Source organism: Salvelinus alpinus, chromosome 24 (assembly GCF_045679555.1).
Source record: "Salvelinus alpinus chromosome 24, SLU_Salpinus.1, whole genome shotgun sequence".
Classification (NCBI taxonomy): domain Eukaryota; kingdom Metazoa; phylum Chordata; class Actinopteri; order Salmoniformes; family Salmonidae; genus Salvelinus; species Salvelinus alpinus.
The window spans coordinates 29884243-29911543 of NC_092109.1; the positions used below are offsets into that span (position 1 = coordinate 29884243).

General features: G+C 43.6%; 1 protein-coding gene across 7 annotated transcripts in view; it reads right to left on the minus strand.

Annotated features, from left to right (window-relative positions):
* Nucleotides 1-27301, minus strand: part of LOC139552569 (kelch-like protein 13) — a 62195-nt gene that overhangs the window by 11860 nt on the left and 23034 nt on the right. For 3 of the 7 annotated variants that reach the window (XM_071364415.1, XM_071364414.1, XM_071364413.1), the window contains 5 exons: nucleotides 21148-21219; nucleotides 16019-16160; nucleotides 6469-6601; nucleotides 4071-4267; nucleotides 3044-3839 (listed from right to left, as the gene is read on the minus strand). In XM_071364415.1, coding sequence (XP_071220516.1) covers nucleotides 3044-3839; nucleotides 4071-4267; nucleotides 6469-6601; nucleotides 16019-16160; nucleotides 21148-21219 — 1340 coding nt within the window. Of the gene's footprint in view, nucleotides 1-3043; nucleotides 3840-4070; nucleotides 4268-6468; nucleotides 6602-11967; nucleotides 12139-16018; nucleotides 16161-21147; nucleotides 21220-27301 lie in introns of those variants that run through there. The other 4 variants (XM_071364418.1, XM_071364417.1, XM_071364416.1 and 1 more) reach the window with 2 other exon arrangements.

The following is a 27301-nucleotide window of genomic DNA, read 5'->3' on the forward strand; positions in this document are numbered from 1 at the left end:
TTTCCAGACAGAGGGCAAAGCTGATTTCTCAAGCTGGCTGGCACCCGGGCAGAATGGTTAAGGAGTCTCCATATGGCAGTTGGAAGTAGAAAGGATATTATCAGGTAGTCTAAAGGAGAAGCTGGTTTGGAGGGTGATGAGGTTTTAGATACCACCTGACTGTCCAGGTGATCAGGTCAAACACTCAATCCTCCTTTGTCATAGCCCTGGCTAGGGCTGTGACAGTCATGGACATTTGGATGATGGTTATTGGTCAGGCAAATGAAGGGCAAAATATTTTATTGTATTTAAAGGGGCAGTGCGGTCAAAAACGTGATTTTAATCATATTTCCAAACTAGGAGGTTGAAATAACACTCTGAAATTGTGAAAATGATAATGTCCTTTTAGTGTCAGACTTTTTTGTTGTTAAATTGTTGGCCCACAGCATGACATTGTGTCAAGAAGCAGTGCGGCTTGGCTGGGTTATGTTTCGGATGACGCATGGCTCTCGACCTTCACCTCTCCTGAGTCCGTACGGGAGTTGCAGCGATGGGACAAGACTGTAACTACCAATTGGATACCACGAAATTGGGGAGGAAAAAAAGGGTAAAAAAAATATTTACAAAAATTAAATAAAGGTATCCTCCTACTTTGAATGGGTAAGTGGGCTACGCCGCTGCAAAATACATATAGGGGAAACACTAGTTTAGTTACCTCTCCCTATAACCACTTAACATCTCCTAAAGCTCTGTTTCCAACTTCGTCAAGAGCATCTTTCTTGACCCTCCACTCTCCTTACTGACCTGTACTTTGTGTGCTGAATATAGAAGTAAATAGATCCCAAGGGTCAAATCGGCACCGCGTTGGCACATAGGCTATCAGTGTTTCCCAAACTCGGTCCTGGGGACCCCAAGGGGTGCACATTTTGGTTTTTGCCCTAGCACTACACAGCTGATTCAAATAATTAAAGCTTGATGATTAGTGCACCCCTTGGGATCCCGAAGACCGAGTTTGGGAAATAATGGTAGCCTATGTGCCAACGTGGTGCTGATTTGACCCTTGGGATCTAATCCCTGGGACCTACCTATAGGGTTTAACCCAGATACAAAGAGCTCTGGCTACAGTTCTGATAGAGCAGTCCCAGTGGACCAAATGGATGGTCTCCAATTCAGAGCATCACGTTATCATCATTATCTCACTAAGGCCAGTGTTCACTTCTCCAATATTTCCTGTGAGAACTTGTCAAAGGGGAAGCAGCCTAGGCCTAATTAACATTAACAGTCCATATCATTCGAAGAAGAATACATATCTTTAGCGAACTTTACTGGGAGACTAAAACGGCAGCACCAGACATTTAGTGATTCATTAGAACCCTACTAATCAGTCATCTGTTCTCTCTCTATTCTCTATCTACTACTTCCCACACAGTTCCTAAACAATAACGGATGACTTGCAAGAATGCATTCTGAAAAATATCCAAAACTTAAAAATTAAGTAATAGCCCCAGCTACCAAGTACATTTTCACTTGTCCTTAGAGTGCTTGGTGCTTTAAGGTAAACATGCAAATGAGTGCTCAAGAGCTTTCGTTACATGCTGCTATATTTACAAGAGCGTCCTACAAAAATGAATTATTCAAACATCAGAGATAGCTGTGCTGTCATTGTTCCTCACATGTTTGTACTCTGGCTGTCTCAGTGGATTAATATGACGGGCCTTCACATGGACAGTTATGGAGAGAGGCCATAGAGGTATAAACAGGATGGATGGCCTTTAAACCTGAAAATATAACCACATCATCCATCAGAACTTATGTTAACAAATGGTTGTGTGTTAGTGTGTGTCACTGACTGTACACGCGCGCGCGCGCGCGCACGCACGCACGCACGCACGCACGCACGCACGCACGCACGCACGCACGCACGCACGCACGCACGCACGCACGCACGCACGCACGCACGCACGCACGCACGCACGCACGCACGCACGCACGCACGCACGCACGCACGCACGCACGCACGCACGCACGCACGCACGCACGCACGCACGCACGCACGCACGCACGCACGCACGCACGCACGCACGCACGCACGCACGCACGCACGCACGCACGCACGCACGCACGCACGCACGCACGCACGCACGCACGCACGCACGCACGCACGCACGCACGACACACACACACACACACACACACACACACACACACACACACACACACACACACACACACACACACACACACACACACACACACACACACACACACACACACACACATCGCCATCCGGTACTCTCAAACCGCCCTGACTGAGGGGAGCCTTTCATGTTCTTTAAATCTTTTAAAATAAGCTGACAGAACCTCAGGAACAAATCAAAGTTTCAAAACCCTCCCTCCTCCGCATGGCTACATCAAATAACGATTTATGTTCAAAAGGCTGAACTCTGTGCTGCGTTTGAAACAAGTGATAGAATGTCTGAGTGCCAGACTGGCTTCCCAAGGATAACAGGCACTAACCAGCCAAGGAGACTATCCATTCAGAGTGTACTAGTGCACGCACGCGCAGGGGGGCCCCACGAGGACCCATGCCCAATGTGGTAATTACAGCCCAGAGCCCAGAGGAGCAGAGTGGATAGCATGACCTGGCCAGCCTGTCCCCTACAATTACAGGGCCGCATCGAGGTAGTAGGGTGGCACTCTGCAATGAGAGTCTATGTGCTGAGCTGGGCACTGACATCAGATCACAGTGTCCTGCAATGCTACTTACAAACATTCCACCCTGACCAACTCCTCCTTCACCTTGAGGTTTCTGCTGCAGTCGTTCACAGGGTCTGGCTGCAGCTAGCCCTCCCTCATCTCATCCTACACTCTGCCTGGTCCAGGGCTATGCCATAATCACACAGCCACCTGTGCTACACCATCAAGATGTGACAACTGCTGTGCCTTACGCTTGCCTTTTACCATTTCCTGTGAGATGTCCCTTTCCAAATATACCCAGACATGTTAAGCCTCAGAGTAGGACTAAAAGCAGCGTGATAAACCGACCCTGGTGAATTAAACTAACCCAGCTCTCCGGCAGCGTTGCGGCCGCCCACGGCGTAGAGGTGTCCCTTGAGGGCGCTGAGGTGGAAGAAGGTGCGTTTCTCGTTAAGGCACGCCACCTGCATCCACTTGTTGTAGCGCGGGTCGTACCGGAACACCGTGTCCACCGCAGTCTTGCCTTTGGTGTCGTAGTTGCTCTGGCCTCCCACCACGAAGAGGAAGTTGCCGATGACGGCGATGCCGTGCTGGTAGCGGGGGGCGTCCATGGGCGCCAGCGCCTTCCACTCGTGGGCCTTCTCGTCAAACAGACGCAGCTCCTTACTGACCACTAGCTGCTGGCGCAGGACGCCGCCCAGGGTGACCAGGTGGCCGCTGTCTGAGCGGATGGCTGTCCTCTCTGACTGCATGACCGGTTGCATGTAGGGCATCATCTGGTAGTTGCTGGCCTCCAGGAGGAGGTTGACACATGTGTTGTCTGTGCGCATAAAGTCCACAGTCTGTACGTGGTTGATGAGCTCCTGGGGGTTCATGAGGGGGAAGCGGATGTTCTTCATAAGCTTGGGGGCATGGTCCATGCGTCCGTCCTCATAGCGGAGCCAGCGGCATGCAGCCTTGAACAGGTCCAGCTCGCTGCAGTGCTTCAGACTGTTACTAGACAGAACGAAGGCCAGCCGCTCAAAGGGCAGCTTGACAAAGTCCCCCGTGCCCAGCAGCGAGGGAAAGTTCTTGAGGATGAAGTTGTTAACGTATTTGTCTACCTCCGTGAGGTTGTACGTGTTAGCGATGCGCCCCACCTCCACACAGTTATCCAGGGACACCTGCAGCCAAGGAGAGAGGGGAAGCAGTGAGAAGCAACCACTCTCAATCACACACAGAAACACCACACATAAACACATTTTACACAGTGCTTTAACTGCAGACCAAATGTAGATATTAAAGTAAGCAGTAGAGTACAGTAGTCAGATATCTTAAACTGCTGAGTATAACCCCCCTGGCTGATTCTGGAGGGCTGAGCTAGATGTCTGAGCAGGCTGTGTTAGGTTCCTTACCCCAGATATGAGAAAGACCTTGCAGAAGTCTAGCACCGGGAGGATCTGGAGGAAGCTGGCTGCCTCCAGTGTGTCCTGCAGGTTCTCCATGTTGAGAGACAGCTTGGCCGTGTAGATGAAGTCTATGATCTTCTTCAGGCCTATTCGGTTGACACCATGAAGCTTGATACACATCAAATCCTGTTCCTTCATTCCACCTGCGTGATGAGGCGAGAGAGAGGAGCATTATACAATGCACCAGTCAGATAAAAACAGAACAGCATCACCTATGAGCTCTACCATTGACAGTCAAGGCTAACCGAAGAAACAGACGCCACTCCACCGAGCTTTCACACATCTACCATTATGGTTGGATGTAAAGGAAATGTATTCGCCAAAGCCTGGAGACTGTTGTATAATTCACCCAGAACGGGCTGTGAGTTGCAGTAAAAAGCTGTTGCCCAGCGTCACAGCAGCATACTTCCGCTCCTTACTACAGGCTTAAACTGTGACTCACTTCCCTCTTAACACATCTATTTCAGCTCAACAACACTTGTGAACCTCTCAGATAGGCTGCACACATGTCAAATATCTGTTGAACCACTTACATGTATTAAGGCTTTCCAATTTTGGCTGTTAAGAAAAGGACATATGATATTGCCTAACTTTTGGGGAATAACTCCATCTATCAAAGTCATTTCTATTCACGTCCTCAGTGAGGCAGTTGCTAAGCTACAACAAGAAGAAAAAAAAAAAAAAACGAAATGCTGAATATCGTTGCTGATCACAGAAATGATTTCCCAGGCATTGTACAATAAAATAAAGCACATTTCTAAACAACCCCAGGCTCATCTCCGTGATGAATGCAATATTTGCATTGTCTTGTGAAAAGCCTTATTATTTCTGTAAAAGCACAAGGCAAATCAAAACCTTAACACCTGGGGAAAAGGCCCCATGTCTGATTCAAGTTAAGGTACACTATATATACAAAAGTATGTGGACGCCCCTTCAAATTAGTGGATTTGGCTATTTCAGCCACACCCGTCGCTGACAGGTGTATAAAACCCATCAAGTTAGTTCGTCACATTTCTGCCCTGCTAGAGCTGCCCTGGTCAACTATAAGTGCTGCTACTGTGAAGTGGAAATGTCTGGGAGCAACAACGGCTCAGACACTAAGTGGTAGGCCACACAAGCTCACAGAACGGGACCACCGCATGCTGAAGCGCGTAAAAATCGTCTGTCCTCGGATGCAACACTCACTACCGAGTTCCAAACTGCCTCTGGAAGCAACGTCAGCACAAGAACTGTTCTTCGGGAGCTTTGCGAAATGGGTTTCCATGGCCGAGCCAAGCGTCGGCTGGAGTGTTGTAAAGCTCGCCGCCATTGAACTCTGGAGCAGTGGAAACGCGTTCTCTGGAGTGATTAATCATGCTTCACCATTTGGCAGTCTGACGGACAAATCTGGGTTTGGTGGATGCCAGAAGAATGCTACCTGCCGAACGCATAATGCCAACTGTAAAGTTTGGTGGAGGAGGAATAATGGTCTGGGGCTGTTTTTCATGGTTCGGCCTAAGCCCCTTAGTTTCAGTGAAGGGAAATCTTAACGTTACTGCATACAATGACATTCTACACGATTCTGTGCTTCCTAATCGCCCAACCTCACTAATGCTCTTGTGGCTGAATGGAAGCATGTTCCCGCAGCAATGTTCCAACATCTAGTGGATAGCCTTCCCAGAAGAGTGGAGGCTGTTATAGCAGCAAAGGGGGGACCAACTCCATATTACTGCTCATGATTTTGGAATGACATGTTCGACGAGCAGTTGTCCACATACTTTTGGTCATGTAGTGTAGCTTGTCAGATTGTAGAGATGACAAGGGAAGTAAAAATCAGCATCTCAAACCCTGGAGGATTCACGTTGTGCTTAAAGAGAAAGAGCACTTTGGGAGAAGCCTCTTTCAGGGAGATTGACACGTTAATAATGTTTCCATCTACCAGGCAGGAGAAACAAGACAGAGACCAACAACGCCCTTCTGATTCGCCATGGCTGACACACACACACACACACACACACACACACACACACACACACACACACACACACACACACACACACACACACACACACACACACACACACACACACACACACACACACACACACACACACACACACACACACACACACACACACACACACGAGAGAGAGAGAGTGCTTCCATCAGAAGGAGATTTACGCAACAACCAGACAACACAATGCTAACAGCTGCAGAGCCCCAGAGTGGAGAGTCATTGACGGATGTGTGACAAGCAGGCTAATCCTCTGATCACTCAGTCTGTTAATGAACATTAAACACAATATGATGTTATCCCATCCCGTGATTTGTGCTGCAGGTGAGAGACAGAGGCATATTGTCTTACCTGTGAACATGGCTTTGAAGTAGTCGCTGGAGGAGGCCATCATGGCGCGGTGCACTGGAAAGGCTTCGTCTCCGTCCCCCGCCACCAGCGTGACATCACACAGTAATCCCTCTATCCTCAGCTGGTCAAATCCCTGGGAAGGAGGGAGAGAGAGAGAGACAGGAGAGACCAGCCTATTAGAGAGCTGCTCTGTGTACTGTGGAGAGACCCTGTCTGTCCTGAACCATGGCCTCATTCCTGAGGGGCTCAACCTGCTCTCTATAGCCCTGCCCAGACTGGTACACCTAACTTAATCACCACACGACAGCGCTAACGTTTCTTGACAACCTTCCTGCAAATAAAACACGTATATCCCTAAAGTCATAATTTGTCTACTCTCATAAAGAAAATGTTACAGCACGTTTTACATTTCATTTTGATTTAATGTAAATTCCTGCCAGGAAAATATTTTTGGGGGGTAAAACCAGACAAATACATGTTAAATGAATATGCCACAGAACTATAATGCTCACCCGGCTTAATAGCAATGATATCACATTTTCTACTGGTCAAATTGATTGTTTCTAGACGGCTTCCTTGACATTCTGAATACAAAAGTCATTACTCCAGCAACATAAAAAATAAAAAAACGTTTTTATGTTGAGGAAAAACCGATGTCGATGTTAGCTAAATAGGACAATTATGGTGTCGTTAAGCCCACAGTGGAGTCTAAACGTGTCTGCATGCTTCCCATCTGAAACAGTTCGGAACAGTTTGTGTATATATTATGACAACATTTTGTGACTTTTTTGTTTGTTTTGGTCTTCGTCAAGGTTTTTTATTTTATTTTTAGGCAAGCCGAAGTCGGTAGCCAAAGTCGGTAGCCAAAGTCGGTAGCCAAAGTCTACGCCCTGTTGCCGGTGATTGGTCAACAGTAGGGATTATTCAATAAAGTGTTTGTTATTATTCAACGAGACATATTTTAAAAACATTTTACCCCCTTTTCTCCCCATCTCGTCTCCCCATCCCCCATCGTGATCTCGTCTCATCGCTGCAACTCCCCAAGAGGCTCAGAAGGCGAAGGTCGAGTTCATGTATCCTCCGAAACATGACCCACCAAGCCGCGCTTCTTAAATATCACCTGCCTGCTTAACCCGGAAGCCAGCCGCACCAATGTGTCGGAGGAAACACTGTTCACCTGATAAACGAGGTCAGCCTGCAGGCGCCCAGCCCGCCACAATGAGTCGCTTGAGAGCGATGAGCCAAGTAAAGCCCCCCCCGGTCAAACCCTCCCCTAACCCGGGTTTACGCTGGGCCAATTGTGCGCCGCCCTATGGTACTCCTGATCCCGGACAGTTGTGATACAGCTGGGATCGAACCCGGGTCTGCAGTGATGCCTCTAGCACTGCCTTAGACTGCTGTACCACTCAGGAGGCCCTGAGATGAATAGTTTTAATGCACATTTTTCCACTTGAGAAATTTTGCACCATACTGTGATGCAATATCAAATCAATAATTTCCATGTAACGTAGAATGTTCACTCAAATTAAGTTAAGTGGATGTGGCTCATGCAATGGAAGGTATTTTTTGTAATGTCAGTTGAGTTGAATCAACAAATCACAGCACATATAGATGGGTACACCTCCTGCTTTGCGCTTATGGGAACACTGTATTGCATTAGTGGAAACCAAGACTGTTCTCAGGGCAAGTCTGCCGGTATTGACTAGCAGAAGTGACTTTTCATAGCAGGTTAGGATAATTAACGTATCAGGTTAGAATAATTAGGTTAAGGTGAGGAAAAGGGTTAGCTAAAATTGTCCACGACACGACTCGAACATATCTAGCTACAACCAGGCCTGCCCTGAGAACAGTCTTGGTTTCCACTAATGCGATGCTGCTATAGTTACACTCGCAATGGCCGCCAGTCCACCCATTATACCATCATTTCTATGGCAGCACATGCATTCAGGAGTAGAGGAAAGGAGGCAATGTGCATCTAAAAAAACGTTATTATTTCTTTGCTATTACCATCATCCAAAATTCCATGACCATCACAGCCCTACTTGCAGCAACGACAGAGACAGTGTCAATGTGATTAAGTGACATCCCACATCGGCATTGGGCTAAATCACACGTATACACCCACTCTGTGCTGTGTTCCTGAGACCTTTTCAACACAATAATACGCTCTTCAACAGCAGGTATAAAAACTATTCACCAGCTAAAAGGCTATTACACTGTTGAAGGGAAACCTTTGAAGCACTCTGTCTAACAACACGTCCACACGTCAACACAACACACCTCCATCATCGTGGCAGGTTGTGGAATACACACAGTGTGGAAAGGTCACACATTGACGAGTCCAACAGCTTTCTGCCAGCTCCTGCCTGGCCTGGGGGACACTCTCTCTGTGACGACCTTCACATGTGGACAGAGACTGGCATGGGCAAGGCAGGCCTTGGAGCCTGACTCACTGACTGATTGACTCACTCACCATGTCTCTGTCTTTCCCTTCCAGCTAGCTACTGTATATAAACAATATCATGGATTTCTTCTCCAATTCAATTGTTATCACGCTTTCTTTTTATCTTCTCATATGCAGAAGACATCTTGTTCTATGCATGCGGTGAAAAAAGTAAACCATTTCAACTAGAGGGAACAGTCCATTTCCAATATTACAATCCAACTTCATGAAGATATCAGTTTGGCAACTCTTTGTAGAGAGCATAACAGACAGTTTTCAATGTTCTTAGAACATAATTCCTTTTCTGAGTCAACGGAATAATTTACTGATCACCCTCCTTATCAAATGCAGTGAATGGGTATGAAAGTCAAGTCTTATATATCTTAACCAGCTTGCACACGTGACCCTGATTTATTCCGTTATTTATGTGCTTTGACCCTCCACACACATCGCATCCTGACTTCAGATGTGCCAGTGATTAGAGTGGGTGGGTCGTGTTCTTAGTGTGGGTGTGATTGTCAGAATTATATAAAGGTGACGCGTTCACTGCATTGTGAAAAAACTCACCAGATTTTGTCTAAGGCTGACCCCATTTAGTCGACTGGTCCATTGTTTGGTCGACAGAGATTTCTACCATGCCCAAACCAGACACGCGCGTGCGCCGTCATGTGCAAATAGATTTTGTCCCCCCACACCAAACGCGATCACGACACGCAGGTTGAAATAGCAAAAACTCAGAACCAATTATATTAAATTGGGGACAGGTCGAAAAGCATTAAACATTTATGGCAATTAAGCTAACTAGCTTGCAGTTGCAAGCTAATTTGTCCTATTTAGCTAGCTTGCTGTTGCTAGCTAATTTGTCCTGGGGTATAAACGTTGAGTTGTTATTTTACCTGAAATGCACAAGGTCCTCTACTCCGACAACTCATCCACACATAAAACGGTCAACCGTATCGTTTCTAGTCATCTCTCCTCCTTCCAGGCTTTTTCTTGGGACTTTATATGGCGATTGGCAACTAACTTTCATAATAAGGTGTATTACCACAACCGACCTCAGTTCATCTTTCAATCACCCACGTGGGTTTAACCAATGAGGAGATGGCATGTGGGTATATGCTTCTATAAACCAATGAGTAGATGGGAGATGCAGGACTTGCACCGTGTTCAGCATCACAAATAAACTGACTTTATTTTATGGCTTGGCAACGCAGACGCACTTTGGCGAGCGCGATGCAAGCGGTGTGGTCAGCATGTAGTCAAGCAGTCGCAAAACACCTGTCGCACCTGATTCGCGCCTGTCTCAGTGGACTAATCCATTGGGGAGGCCATGGGGATGGCACAGTCCATCACTTTAAGACATGTGACACTGAAATTGCATATGGTTATATTATGTAAAAATAATGGTGGAACACTAATAAATCCAATATTATTTTATAACAAATGCGCTTTATCCCGCGTTGGATATGCTCACCGTATGCGGTTCTGAAACAATATTCAGTGAGCCGTATAATTAATGTGCCTTTCCCTATGTTGTTATGTGCATAATAGCAAAATTAACCATCATATTGGGATTGAGAACAATGCTGCGGAGGCAGTCCTTGCCTTAAAACCTATTCGGACGGGATTAGTTTTACTGGGTGTGGTCGGGTAATGTAATTATGTGCACAAGCACAAAACACCACATCTGTCATTTTAGTCCCGTCCGAATCTGCCATGTCAGTAATTTGTACATTTTTTTTTGTCGAACTCAAAGGTCCTCTGATTATACTAGATCTATGCGAATCGACATCCCTGTGTTTTGAGATAAATGTCTGAGTTTGACAGGTGTTTCTAACAGTTTGAGCAAGAAAACAATAACTGATTGGATAAATTGAATGAAGTGCTGCGCATCATCAAAATATATGAAGAGCCTACCTACATGTATCAACTTTCACAGTGAATGTTTTTGTTCATACATTTTGTGAGTATGAATTGAATATTGACAAATGCATCAGATAAAAAATATTGCGCCTATTTAATGTAACCATTTCTGTTAATAGATCGCAAAGCAGCATACAACTGACCTAAATGTTGGGAAATAATAAGTTCACTTTCGCATCCACAGCCTTCAAACGCATCTCAAGTGCACTGTTTAGCTCACATCTGAAGGCTGTGGGGCATTTAGGACGTATAATACGGATCGCTAAAATATCCTAATGATTATGACCACACTTCCTCAATTCAAATATTATGGCGACACTACACCAAAGACGGTTTGGTATGGTTTAGAAACTTGGGAACCAAGCTCGAGTTATCAGTGTAGCCCTTTTATCGTCTGGACTTGTCTTCACACTGTCAATTTATTAGAAAAAATGAAATAATTACAGGGAGCAGTTTGGAAAAAACTAATCCCATCCGAATCGTCCTCTGGAATAATGGACATTCAGGTGTAATAATTACATAACCAACGTTCTCTAGTAATACTAGCCCCATGCGAATAGGGTTTAGCCCAATTGTCTAAGAAAATTGAGGAGCGGGCAACCCCCAATTTAAATTAGGTATATAATCAATAGCCTAACTGTTAAATGTGCCTGGCTTTATCAATCATGCATATATATCTAATGAAATAAGACAAATGCTGCTTCTGTTGCCATTTTGAGTGTTTGTTTAATAGCCTACTGATTCCGTGTACACCAAGTCTCATGCAATGGCAAAATGTCGGATAAAGCAATTTCACAGATTTGGCATTTATTATGCTGTAATAATGGCTTTCCAATTTTTTTCGTTACAACAGACTGATACAACTTATCATTTATTTTGTGTTGTTTACACAGTTCCAAACAGGCAGAAAAATAATATCGTAATCTAACAGCACCTGATTATCCATGAGGCTGGGCTGGATTATCACAGATATGCACGCAGCTCTCACTCCTATTTCCTCCTTTTTTATAATCTCCTTATTGTTGTTATTATTATGATCATCAGTTTAATAATAATAAGTAATGTCAATATCATTATTTACAATGTTCCAAATGGTCAGAAAAATGCAACTGTTTGGCACACATAATACTCACGCAACGCTTGCTCCTATACGCTCCATTTTCTTGATCTCCTGTAGTTTCCCCAACTAAGTCAAATGTGTTCCGCATATCTGACTTCCCCTTTCCCTCCTGAGAAACCATTAAACATTCGCCCGTTTCGAGTTTCTTTTTCACGTCCTCAGCATTCATTTTGCTGTCGACATTACTGTGTTTGGAGTTTGTTATAACCCATTTATTGATGTGACGATGATAGGCTATAGGTCAGGCCCTATTGGCCAGATGCGATGAAATGCGTTCATGTTTCACATAAAGAGAGCAAGTGTTGAGGGAACAGAGAATGTTTTTCCTAAACAAATTAGTGATTTCGGTAACATAGCTTTTGAGTCAGAAGCAAGAAAGAAACTAAATGGCTGAAATGATGTAGCAGCTTCAGCACGGACAGCGCAATAAACACTTGCTGTGCTGTGGTGCCTTTTTGCTGCAGTAGAGAGGAGAGCGAGACAACGTGCGCCAGTCACACAGGCACTAACTTTTTTTAAAGTGTGACCGTCGGGCTCGTTCTTGAGTCATGTGTGTGTTAATCATTTAATCAAACAGTGTGCTTAAAACATCAGACAAACTCAGTGCATTGGGCTCCCGAGTGGCGCAGCGGTCTAAGGCACTGCATATCAGTGCTAGAAGCGTCACTACAGACCCTGGTTCGATCCCTGTATCACAACCGGCCGTGATCGGGAGTCCCATAGGGCAGCGCACAATTCGGCCAGCGTCGTCCGGGTTAGGCAGTCATTGTAAAATAAGAATTTGTTCTTAACTGACTAGCCTAGTTAAATAAAGGTTAAATAAAAAATATGTAGTTGGTTTTATTCAAACCCAGGTGTGTCTGTCTATATATGGAAAAATAAGTAAAAACATTTCGACCAATCGATTGGTCGAAAGAAACGGACGACTCTCGGTCGACAAAGATTGTTTTTAGTCAGTGACAGCCCTCATTTTTATCTCCAAATTTGAGAACATGGGTTTCTTTTTAGTGAAGTCTAAACCCTGATGTGCTTATAACAAGTTTGACGTTCATGGAAACAATTCCATAATATTTTCTACATCAAAAGAAGAAACGTGAACAGTGTTTGAGAATTATAACCTTAGTGTTGCAGTGTCATTTTACTAACGATACCAGGCCAAGTATAACGATACCGAGAAGTATCACGATACTACAGTGGCAAAAATCTGTGGCCTAGCGTCCTGTTTGCCCTGTCGCCCGGACGCTTGTTCCCATTTCCTAAATGTTCTGTGCATGTGCTACGCAAAACCCTGGCAGTGAAATTCACACTTCTACTCAATCTAACATATTGAATTTAACTTCACACTGCTTAGTGTATAATATAATAGTTTATAGAATGGCTGATTTGCTCATATTTGCAAAGGCCTACCTGTGATTTGGGAGGAAGGAATATAGATGCATAATGATCTGCTTGTCATTGTGTCAGTAAGTGGAAGACACTGCAAAATGATCTGCTTGTTATTGTGTCAGTAAGGGGAAAACACTGCAAAATGATCTGCTTGTTATTGTGTCAGTAAGGGGAAAACACTGCATAATGATCTGCTTGTTATTGTGTCAGTAAGGGGAAAACACTGCATAATGATCTGCTTGTCATTGTGTCAGTAAGGGAAAACACTGCATAATGATCTGCTTGTTATTGTGTCAGTAAGGGGAAAACACTGCATAATGATCTGCTTGTTATTGTGTCAGTAAGGGGAAAACACTGCATAATGATCTGCTTGTCATTGTGTCAGTAAGGGAAAACACTGCATAATGATCTGCTTGTTATTGTGTCAGTAAGGGGAAAACACTGCATAATGATCTGCTTGTTATTGTGTCAGTAAGGGGAAAACACTGCATAATGATCTGCTTGTTATTGTGTCAGTAAGGGGAAACACTGCATAATGATCTGCTTGTCATTGTGTCAGTAAGGGAAAAACACTGCATAATGATCTGCTTGTTATTGTGTCAGTAAGGGGAAAACACTGCATAATGATCTGCTTGTTATTGTGTCAGTAAGGGGAAAAAACTGCATAATGATCTGCTTGTCATTGTGTCAGTAAGGGGAAAACACTGCATAATGATCTGCTTGTTATTGTGTCAGTAAGGGGAAACACTGCATAATGATCTGCTTGTCATTGTGTCAGTAAAGGGAAAACACTGCATAATGATCTGCTTGTTATTGTGTCAGTAAGGGGAAAAAACTGCATAATGATCTGCTTGTCATTGTGTCAGTAAGGGGAAAACACTGCATAATGATCTGCTTGTTATTGTGTCAGTAAGGGGAAACACTGCATAATGATCTGCTTGTCATTGTGTCAGTAAGGGGAAAACACTGCATGATAATCTGCTTGTCATTGTGTCAGTAAGGGGAAAACACTGCATAATGATCTGCTTGTTATTGTGTCAGTAAGGGGAAAACACTGCATAATGATCTGCTTGTTATTGAGTCAGTAAGGGGAAAACACTGCATAATGATCTGCTTGTTATTGTGTCAGTAAGGGGAAAAAACTGCATAATGATCTGCTTGTTATTGTGTCAGTAAGGGGAAAACACTGCATAATGATCTGCTTGTTATTGTGTCAGTAAGGGGAAAACACTGCATAATGATCTGCTTGTTATTGTGTCAGTAAGGGAAAAACACTGCATAACGATCTGCTTGTTATTGTGTCAGTAAGGGAAAAACACTGCCTGAAACCTTCTACTCTTCAGTTAACAGACACATACACACTCTCCCTCCCTTACTCTCTGTCTCCCTCTCATGAACACACACACACCACTCTCTCGCTCCTAAACACATATACACCCACACTGCCCCAACTTTTAAAACGTTAGGCACCAAACAGAATTTAAGGAGCACAAGAAAGACATTGATTTGTGGTATAGTTTAAGCTTACATTAGGCCTATATGAATCCTACCTTTGAAGCACATCTCATGAGTAGCAGACCCTTTTCCTTTCTTCCTGTGCCAATCAAATTAGCCTTGACCTACTGTCAAGTCCCAGGTTGTTAGCTAGGTAGGTATCATGACTGAACAACATTGTTTGTTATCAAACCAATAATTAGAGTCCCGGGATTAGTTTAAAACGGCCCGCAACATAGTTTGTGAAATCCTATAAAATGGTTATAACAGGTGATGTAATGATACAATGTATCATCATTGCTCGCTCTGCGTGCTGCTCCAATGTAACAAATGTACAACTCTAACAACAGAAGACTCATCAGGGTCTGCATCCCCGTCGCCATCATGGCTAAATGATATATTTTTTAACTGACTGAGGAACAGATGCTCATGAAGAGCAGAAGGAGAGAAGCAGGTGAATGAGGGCTGGTAGGGGTTTATGCTGGCTGATTACAGCTGCTACACGTGATGTGAGCATGAAAGTGAAGTGGATATGATTGGACCTGTGCATACCAGAGACTAGTGGCTGTCGCTTCAATTCAACATTTTATAACAGGAGCCAGCAGGTTCTTTAGATCGCTAGGGCTGAAAAATGTGGTAGTATCATATGAAATGGTACTACTAAAATGTTGGTATCATGACATTTTGGTACTGTGATATTACCGTGGTACAGGTAACACTACCGTAAAGGAAAAATGACTTGTGATTTAGAGTTGCATAAAAAATATCATACACTAGAGATTAGATTGTTGGAGATAGATGAGCATGTTTGGTGCTGCACAGGAACAACTTTTTGTTACCGGCAATGGGTTTTAAAAAACAATTTTCTACAGAAAACCTAATTGAAACAATCCCAGGGCCATTTGTGTAATTTCTTGTTGTGTTGTAGATATTTTTAGAGTTGGGTAAAGGCCAGATCAGACCCTTGGCCTTTGTCTGGAAGATTCTCAGACACCATACAGACATACTGACTATCTAGCTTTTCAATCAATCACTGGATCTCTGAAGGCACATGAAAATCACCCTGGCATATTTCATTAGGGCTTTTATGAGGTTCATCAATCTGTATCAATCTGAACATCCTCTGAAGCAACACCATCTCTCGGTCTCTCTCCTCTCCCTCCCATCCATCCATTACTGCTCACCTGAAGGACCACTGAGCTGTGTGTGTTGCTTGTGAAGAAGCGAGTGTTTCCTGTTTTGGAAGCCTGTAGGTGGGCAGAGATGCCCATGTCACCACACCCCAGCGACACTTTCATGTGAGGGTCGTCGTCCTCCACGAGGGATCTTCAGGGGAGGCAGAGAGGGAGGGGGAGAGAGAGGGAAAGAGACGTTTAGCTCACAATCAAGCACACATTTATAATAAAAATCTACTTTTTGAGTGTGTTTTGCAAGTACAGTGCATTCGGAAAGTATTCAGACCCATTGACTTTTCCCACATTTTGATACGTTACATCCTTATTCTAAAATGGATTAAATATTATTTTGTTCTCATCTACACACAATACCTCATAATGACAAAGCAACAACAGGTTCCTTATTTACATAAGTATTAAGACCCTTCGCTATGAGACTTGAAATTGAGCTCATGTGCATCCTGTTTCCATTGATCATCCTTGAGCTATTTCTACAACTTGATTGGAGTCCACCTGTGGTAAATTCAATTGATTGGACATGATTTGGAAAGGCACACACCTGTCTATATAAAGGTCCCACAGTTGACAGTGCATGCCAGAGCAAAAACCAGGCCATGAGGTCGAAGGAATTGTCCACAGAGCTCAGAGACAAGATTGTGTTGAGGCACAGATCTGGGGAAGAGTAGCAAAACATTTCTGCAGCATTGATGGTCCCCAATAACACAGTGGCCTCCATTATTCTTAAATGGAAGAAGTTTGGAACTACCAAGACTCTTCCTAGAGCTGGCTGCCCGGCCAAATTGAGCACTAGGGGTAGAAAGGCCTTGGTCAGGGAGGTGACCAAGAACCCGATGGTCACTCTGACAGAGCTCCAGAGTTCCTCTGTGGAGATGGGGAAAAACTTCCTAAAGAACAACCATCTCTGCCGCACTCCACCAACAGTAAAAGGCACATGGCAAACTCCAAGTGGGCTGTCAAAAGGCACCTAAAGACTCTCAGACCATGAGAAACAAGATTCTCTGGTCTGATGAAACCAAGTTTAAACCCTTTGGCCTGAATGCCAAGTGTCGCGTCTGGAGGAAACCTAGCACCATCCCTACGGTGAAGCATGGTGGTGGCAGCATCATGCTGTGGGGATGTTTTTCAGCGGCAGGGACTGGGAGACTAGTCAGGATCGAGGGAAATATGAACAGAGCAAAGTACAGAGAGATCCTTGATGAAAACCTGCTCCAGATCGCTCAGGGCCTCAGACTGGGGCGTAGGTTCACCTTCCAACAGGACCACGACCCTAAACACATAGTCAAGACAACACAGGAGTGGCTTCGGGACAAGTCTCTGAATGTGCTTGAGTGGCCCAGCAAGAGCCCGGACTTGAACCCGATCTAACATCTCTGGAGAGACCTGAAAAGAGCTGTGCAGCAACGCTCCCCACCCAACCTGACCTGTGAGAGGATCTGCAGAGAAGAATGGGAGAAACTCCCCAAATACAGGTGTAGCATCATACCAAGAAGACTCAAGGCTGTAATCGCTACCAAAGGTGCTTCAACAAAGTACTGAGTAAAGGGTCTGAATGCTTCTGTAAATGTTATAAATACATTTGCACATTTTTTGTAAATAACTTTTTGCTTTGTCATTATGGGAAATTGTGTGTCGATTGATGAGGAAAATTACAATTGTATCATTTTTAGAATCAGGCTATAAAAAAATGTGGAAAAAGTCAAGGGGTCTGAATACTTTCCGAATGCACTGTACAGCACAGAGGCTGAGGAAGGGGGTTTGAGGAAAAGGATAATTAATACACAGCATTAACGAGTGAAGAGATCCTGTTTCCCTTAAATGCATTTAGCAGTGGTGAACCACCTCTGCTAAATTGTGGCCACCACTGCAAAAAATGTATATATATATTTTTTTATCTTTTGGGGTGGGTTGAGAAATCATTTTTAGGATGTTAAAACATTGTCAGTGTAAACTTAAAAGACTAAAACCAGATATTAAGATATGTATAAAAGATAACGGAGCTATATATTTAAAAATAAGATCATATTTGAGAACTAACATACAAAATAAAACACCAGTTGTGAGAACTAACATACAAAATAAAACACCAGTTGTGTGTAATTAATGATCAGGTAGAACAGAAAACCACAAGGCTCCAGAGCTCGTAGGGTCAGAGTTGAATACCCCTGCACTATCCTATCATCATCCTCACACTTCAAACCACAGCAAACCTCAACCTTCTGTACATCAGAAACTGCAATTACCATCCCATAGTTTCTGATGTCAGAGGGTCTCGCCCTGCTCTCATTGAGATTGTGAAAGAATGACACAACTTGCTTTGGTTGGTGCCCCTGAGCCAATCATAATGGTGTGCTCAACTCCTCCGCCACATTCCGCTCCATCATTAGGAGCGCTCCACTCCAAATCTGATGAAGCAATACTAGTGCTCTATGCAACACACCGACGCAACATCTTTTTAACTACAGAAACTATAATTAGGCCTTTAATTACTGGGGACTGACCAGTGTTTCCACTGATTAGTAGGGCACAGCACCTAAACCATGAGGGTCATTAACTTGAGGACATGCAGGAGGAGGGGGAGCTAACTCTGGGAAGTCGTTCTCTCAGACAAGGAAAAGTAGCACCATGCACTCTTATGAGATGCATCATTGCCAACATGTCTCCACACTCCTAATCACAATGGAGCATGCAACTGCCCTGGGAATTCCTTAAGCAGAACAGATTTAATGCTGCTTTAATGCTGTAACAATTCAGTCAGACACATTCAGGATCCCTTGGGAAGAAAGCCCAGACAGTCACTTTTATTAGAAATGGGGCAGTTGTTTGTGTGGACTGAAGACGTTTTCCCCCTCCTTCTCATCAAATCATTTTGCATTAAATAATGATTCAATGGTTTCTACTTCAAAGATAGGCAGTGCTGAAATAATCAGACCGAGGGGCTGGGAAGAATAATCAGACAGAGAGGCTGGGAAGAATAATCAGACAGAAGGGCTGGGAAGAATAATCAGACAGAGGGGCTGGGAAGAATAATCAGACAGAGAGGCTGGGAAGAATAATCAGACAGAGAGCCTGGGAAGAATAATCAGACAGATGGGCTGGGAAGAATAATCAGACAGATGGGCTGGGAAGAATAATCAGACAGAGAGGCTGGGAAGAATAATCAGACAGAGAGGCTGGGAAGAATAATCAGACAGAGAGGCTGGGAAGAATAATCAGACAGAGAGCCTGGGAAGAATAATCAGACAGATGGGCTGGGAAGAATAATCAGACAGAGAGCCTGGGAAGAATAATCAGACAGAGGGGCTGGGAAGAATAATCAGACAGAGAGGCTGGGAAGAATAATCAGACAGAGAGGCTGGGAAGAATAATCAGACAGAGAGGCTGGGAAGAATAATCAGACAGAGGGGCTGGGAAGAATAATCGTGAATCTCATTCTCATCACACGGCATGAAAAAACCATGGTAATGCAAAAATATATACAACTAACAAAGAACAATCAGATTCACACGAAGGGAGATCTATTTATAGATCTAGGGCTACCACCATAACTAAGGACAACCAGTCCATATTTATCTACAACACATTCTATACAAGTTATTTTAAACACATGATATGATGATCATCCAGGAGTCTCTAATGAATGTAACTGGATGAGACAATCAGGGGGTCAGTTAATACTATCAGGTATGTTTCTACAGGGAGGTGAGGGTGGATGGCCTAGTGGGCTCTAGTGTTTCTACAGGGAGGTGAGGGTGGATGGCCTAGTGGGCTCTAGTGTTTCTACAGGGAGGTGAGGGTGGATGGCCTAGTGGGCTCTAGTGTTTCTACAGGGAGGTGAGGGTGGATGGCCTAGTGGGCTCTAGTGTTTCTACAGGGAGGTGAGGGTGGATGGCCTAGTGGGCTCTAGTGTTTCTACAGGGAGGTGAGGGTGGATGGCCTAGTGGGCTCTAGTGTTTCTACAGGGAGCTGAAGGTAGATGGCCTAGTGGGCTCTAGTGTTTCTACAGGGAGGTGAGGGTGGATGGCCTAGTGGGCTCTAGTGTTTCTACAGGGAGCTGAAGGTAGATGGCCTAGTGGGCTCTAGTGTTTCTACAGGGAGGTGAGGGTGGATGGCCTAGTGGGCTCTAGTGTTTCTACAGGGAGCTGAAGGTAGATGGCCTAGTGGGCTCTAGTGTTTCTACAGGGAGGTGAGGGTGGATGGCCTAGTGGGCTCTAGTGTTTCTACAGGGAGGTGAGGGTGGATGGCCTAGTGGGCTCTAGTGTTTCTACAGGGAGGTGAGGGTGGATGGCCTAGTGGGCTCTAGTGTTTCTACAGGGAGGTGAGGGTGGATGGCCTAGTGGGCTCTAGTGTTTCTACAGGGAGCTGAAGGTAGATGGCCTAGTGGGCTCTAGTGTTTCTACAGGGAGCTGAAGGTAGATGGCCTAGTGGGCTCTAGTGTTTCTACAGGGAGGTGAGGGTGGATGGCCTAGTGGGCTCTAGTGTTTCTACAGGGAGCTGAAGGTAGATGGCCTAGTGGGTTCTAGTGTTTCTACAGGGAGCTGAAGGTAGATGGCCTAGTGGGCTCTAGTGTTTCTACAGGGAGCTGAAGGTAGATGGCCTAGTGGGCTCTAGTGTTTCTACAGGGAGCTGAAGGTAGATGGCCTAGTGGGCTCTAGTGTTTCTACAGGGAGCTGAAGGTAGATGGCCTAGTGGGCTCTAGTGTTTCTACAGGGAGCTGAAGGTAGATGGCCTAGTGGGCTCTAGTGTTTCTACAGGGAGCTGAAGGTAGATGGCCTAGTGGGCTCTAGTGTTTCTACAGGGAGGGGAGGGTGGATGGCCTAGTGGGCTCTAGTGTTTCTACAGGGAGCTGAAGGTAGATGGCCTAGTGGGCTCTAGTGTTTCTACAGGGAGCTGAAGGTAGATGGCCTAGTGGGCTCTAGTGTTTCTACAGGGAGCTGAAGGTAGATGGCCTAGTGGGCTCTAGTGTTTCTACAGGGAGGGGAGGGTGGATGGCCTAGTGGGCTCTAGCTTGCAGGAATTCAGGGTCAAAACCACCACCACTTGATGCTGAGGATTCATGGCTAGAGGAGTGACAACAAACACACTGACACACAGCACAGGCAGGGTACTGGTACATTTACCCTGTCAGGTGGTAAGTCGGAGAAGCAGCAAGGAGAGAGTGGGTTGTCCATACCACAAAGGAGTGCTGGTGGCTGCCGGAACGAAAAACAAAGAGAAAAACATCTAGAGCAGGATGATGTTATTTGGCCTCCCAAGTTCTCTGAACAAAAATAATAATAATGTTCGATCTTGGACATAAAACACTGTACAAACACCAGTAAATGAGTTCAAAGTGATTTTAATTGAGGAAATCTGTTCAAGTATTCTTAGGAATAACTAGAGGGGTATATGTGATTATATCCCAATTTAAGCAAGGTTTGAAACTATTCTGTCTTTGTCAAATACTATATAACCGTTTAGGATTCTTGTGGTCAATTTGCTTTGTACAAATTATGTATAACTACGTTCCGGCCCCCCGATCATCCGCTCAAGGAAGAATCGGCCCATGACTGAATGTAATTGGGGACCCCTGATTTACAGCATCCCAGTCATAAAAACTCTGTTTCTTGCTGTCGGTGGGAGGAGAAAACACAAATGGCATCTGACGTTTAATCCACGAGCAGCAGATTTACAGTGAAAAACACACACACACGTGAAATAAAAACGCACAGACTAAGCCAATTTTTGTGAACAAGTTTTGCCTCGGGACCGAAATTGTCTAGAAAAATAAATCAGCAAAATATATCTGGATATTTTTTTAATGCTATATTGATAGTAAATGTAACAATTCTATGAGAAGGGAACAACATTCCCACCTCTTTCATTTTCAATAATACAATTTTGCCAATATTATTGATGAATAATGTTAATAAACTCACTGGTTTGAGACCACAAATCTCTAGATTGAAAATACTGTGATTGAAGAAAAATTGTTGAGAGATTAAATGATTTATTAATTCGTTCATTATAATAATTTCGACACACTTTCTACCTGGTTTAAGTTCATACTTTTTCCATATTTATATATACAGTGGGGCAAAAAAGTATTTAGTCAGCCACCAATTGTGCAAGTTCTCCCACAGTTGATTTCTTCAAACCAAGCTGCTTACCTATTGCAGATTCAGTCTTCCCAGCCTGGTGCAGGTCTACAATTTTGTTTCTGGTGTCCTTTGACAGCTCTTTGGTCTTGGCCATAGTGGAGTTTGGAGTGTGACTGTTTGAGGTTGTGGACAGGTGTCTTTTATACTGATAACAAGTTCAAACAGGTGCCATTAATATAGGTAACGAGTGGAGGACAGAGGAGCCTCTTAAAGAAGAAGTTACAGGTCTGTGAGAGCCAGAAATCTTGCTTGTTTATAGGTGACCAAATACTTATTTTCCACCATAATTTGCAAATAAATTCATAAAAAATCCTACAATGTGATTTTCTGGATTTGCTTTTCTCATTTTGTCTGTCATAGTTGAAGTGTACCTATGATGAAAATTACAGGTCTCTCTCATCTTTTTAAGTGGGAGAACTTGCACAATTGGTGGCTGACTAAATACTTTTTTGCCCCACTGTATATATCTATCTAGAGATCTCTATATATATCTATCTATCTAGAGATCTATATATATATAAACATTTCTCAGCCACTCGCAACCCATTCAAAACCTGGGTCGCGACCCACTAGTTGAGAATTGCTGAACTAGGCCACAAACACACATTTCTCAGAAATACAATTTATTTAACAAAAGTCAATTTTAATAGGCCCAAATCTTCAGTGTGTGTGGGTTGTGGATGGCAGTACTTTCTTAACAAGATGCTGGAACATGGCAATAATCATCTGCTTTATGGAATGGGGACTGAACCATTTATCAGAAATACATCAGGGAATAATTAATTAAAATTGGCCAAATTGGATGGGGGTTAGGTGTGCGATGCATCTTAATTGCTTTTGTAAATTGGAAGATGACTATAATGAAAACATGCATCTTAAGAGCAGCAGACTGTCTCTATTTCCTCTCATTCACACATCTGTTTGAGGGATTAATTTATAAAAGTGGGGAAGTATTGGATTAAAACTAAAGCTAGAGGAACAGAGTGTTGTCAAACCATCTATCTCCACCCTACAATGAGGAAATAAAACCCATTGACAGCTGCTCATTCATCAAACTGACACTGTTTAGTAGGCCATTTCTCCACTTCCTGTGTGTGTGACAATCATTGGAATTAAGAATAACAAAATAAAGACAATGCCTTTACTGACAAAACAATTAAATAATTAAAAGAAACATACTGCAAAAAACACACATCAGAAACACCAACAAAAGATAATACCCCCCCTCCCCCAGGGAACTGGTTCAGTATAATTAAATGACTAGATGCTATGCAGCATACTGATCCAACAAAGCCACTCATTCGCAGCAAGTCATGTTTTACAATGTTATAGTTTGGCCAAGGTTTCCCCTCCAAAACCAACACAGGATGATACCATATTTGCTACCTGGGCTGCACCTCAAAGTGTGTAGCGTGATGGACAAGACAGCAATAAACCCCTACCTGCTGTATAAAATGACCAACAGTACCCCAAAGAGGTGAAAAGACCCCTTGCAGCACATCGGGGAAATCCTAATTCACCTCATGAACTCCTCTACTGTCGCTTTATAAAACCAGGACATTGTTTCAGACAGGTAAAAGAAACGAACAGCACAATCCCTAAAATAGAGAATTAGCATAACAAATGTTTCAATAAATCATAATGATATACTACAGCGTGTTCCAATAGGCTACTGGTTTGAGGGGCAGCTGTGATGTGATTTCATTCTGTGCCAGACTTCTTCTCCCTGTGAATGAGATACACTGAGGAACTGACCTTAGCACATCCCCATCTTTGACTACCCAACATCACTTTTAACTTTGTTGGACACGACGCTCGCCTCTGGATTAAGCGTAGAGGGAGCGACCAGATCAAACAGAAAGGTGTCTTTCTACTCCCCCCCATTGACTTTTGAAATCGGGACGCTGCTTACTAGAAAATAATAAAATCGTTGCTGTGCCCGTTAGTGTTTATACCCATTTGCAAATAAAGCACCAAGCACTTGAATAAAGAGCAAAAACAACAGATTCATTTACAGAAAATGTTAGATGTATAATAATACTAGCTTTGAAGTCAGAATTTTCAACGACACAAAAGTAGCCATGATGTAATATAAGCAGCGGGCATTTTATTAAGAGAGGGTGCATTTTAACTGCAAACAGATGGCACTCAACTGTTAAGTCGACACAGCAGCTAAAAACCCTTTTGATTGATAATGCTCATGCAACCCTCTGGTATCATCTCCTGCTACATTAATATGAGTGCATGTGATCTGCAGTTTGTGAGCATCCACTGTTGAGATAGTTTGAGAGATTATGCCAAGAAAATTGACATTTCTGATATGAAGGAGAATAGAGTTCCAGTCACGCAATATGAGTCACCACATCCTGCACCAAATGTGCTTTACTGAGAAACGCTTAAGATCTCCAGCATTTATTTATCCAGCAGTATTGTCGGCAGATTTTCTATTTCATAATTTAAAAAGTCAGGAAGAAAGATATGCTAATGCTACTGGGAGCTGCCGTAATAGCATCCTATCTGAGCTGTCTGGAACAGAAATAAACCTTGGGGTGAATGCAGCTTATGAAGAGGAGCCACACCAAACACACAGCAGCATCTATTCTCCACTGACTGTCACAGCGGGAGACAGCAATCCATGTGTTCGGGAAAATTACCTTCTTATTCATAAAAAGGCAAAGGCCAATTCAATTAGAGAGACTTATTCCCAACACTAATAAAATACCAATCCTCTCAAGTCTCCTCCACCTGAACACATACACCTGCATAAGCCTATATCAATTCCATTTAGCCTACATAGATTAAAGGCCCCATGCAGTCTTAGTAATTGTATTTTTAAATCATCACTGTATGTCTAGGAGGTTAGGGCCCTGGCGGAGTGGTGCCAGGAAAATAACCTCTCCCTCAACGGCAACAAAACAAAGGAGCTGATCGTGGACTTTAGGAAACCGCAGAGGGAGCAAGCCCCTTTCCACATCGACAGGACCGCAGTGGAGAAGGGGAAAGCTTCAAGTTCCTCGGCGACACGTCACGGACAATCTGAAATGGCCCACTCACACAGACAGTGTGGTGAAGACGCAACAGTGCCTCTTCAACCTCAGGAGGCTGAAGAAATGTGGCTTGGCACCTAAAACCCTCAAACTTTTACAGATGCACAATTGAAAGCATTCTGTCGGTCTGTATCACCACCTGGTATGGCAACTGCACTGCCCGCAACCGCAGGGCTCTCCAGAGGGTGGTGCAGTTTGCCCAACACATCACCGGGGGCACAGTGCTTGCCCTCCAGGACACCTACAGCACCCGATGTCACAGGAAGGCCAAAAATATCATCAAGGAAATCAACCACCCGAACCATGGCCTGTTCACCCCGCTATCATCCAGAAGGCAAGGTCAGTACAGGTGCATCAAAGCTGGGGCCGAGAGACTGAAAAACAGCTTCTATCTCAAGGACATCAGACTGTTAAATAGCCATCACTAGCCGGCTTCACTTTAATAATGGAACACTAGTCACTTTAATAATGTTCACATAATGCTTTACTCATGTCATATGTATATACTGTATTTTAGTCAATGCCAATCTGACATTGCTCATCCTCATATTTATTTATTTATTTCTTCATTCAATTCTTTTACTTTTGGATTTGTGTGTATTGTTGTGAATTGTTAGATATTACTGCTCTGTTGACGCTAGAAACACAAGAATTTCGCTACACCCGCAACATCTGCTAAATATGTGAATGCGACCAATAATTTGATTTGAAATAACTGTATATTTAAAAAATATGGCAGAGGTATTTTCATTATCATTTATTTTCCTGAGCTTCTTTGGTGTTAGGAAACAAATGTGACTATACAGTATTTTAAACAGCCCTGATTGGCAGATAGGCTGGACTAGAGTCCACCCCCTTAACTTCTCTAGGGTAGGGGGCAGCATTTGGAATTTTGGATGAAATGCATGCCCAAATTAAACTGCCTGCTTCTCGGACCCAGAAGATATGATATGCATATAACTGGTAGATTTGGATAGAAAACACTCTAAAGTTTCCAAAACTGTTAAAATAGTGTCTGTGAGTATAACAGAACTGATTTGGCAAGCAAAAACCTGAGAAAAATCCATTGAGGAAGTCGTTTTGTTTGTTGGTTTTGTAGTTTTCTATTCAATGCCATTACAGTATCCATTGACTTAGGACTCAAATTGCAGTTCCTATGCCTTCCACTAGATGTCAACAGTCTTTAGAAATTGTTTCAGGCTTGTATTCTGAAAAATGAGGAAGTAAGAGCAGTCTGAATGAGTGGACCCTAAAGTGTCACAGAGCTTTTTCATGCACGCGACCGAGAGAGTGCCTTTCTTGTTTACCTTTTATATTGACGACGTTATTGTCCGGTTGAAATATTATCGATTATTTAGGCTAAAAACAACCTGAGGATTGAATATAAACATCGTTTGACATGTTTCTATGAACTTTACGGATACAATTTAGATTTTTTGTCTGCGTTTGAGCCTGTGGATTACTGAAGAAAACGCACGAACAAAACAGAGGTTTTTGGATATAAAGAGACTTTATCGAACAAAAGGAACATTTATTGAGTAAATGAATGTCTGCTGAGTGCAACCATATGAAGATCATCAAAGGTAAGGGATTCATTTTATCTCTATTTCTGACTTGTGTAACTGTTCTACTTGGCTGGTTATTGTTTGTAATGATTTGTCTAGTGGGCTATGTTTTCAAATAATCGTAAGGTATGCTTTCGCCGTAAAGCATTTTTAAAAATCTGACACCGTGGTTGGATTCACAAGAAGTTAATCTGTAAACCTATGTAAAATATGTTTTGTTTTCAGCATTTTTATAATGAGTATTTCTGTATTTGAATTTGGCGCCCAGCAGTTTCACTGGCTGTTGAAGACGCTAACGTCTCACATACCCAAGAGAGGTTAACCAGATGAACAGTCATTGGTCTATTATAAATCAGATCACATTGTGACATCATGATGTGGACCAAAAGTTTCATCCCACCTGAGCAGGCTGGAAATCCAGGCATTTTTTTGAAACAGCTCTTAGACAAACAGGGCAGTATCATAATTTTCACAATTTCAGAGTGTTATTTCGACATCATAGTGTGGAAATATCACCAAAAG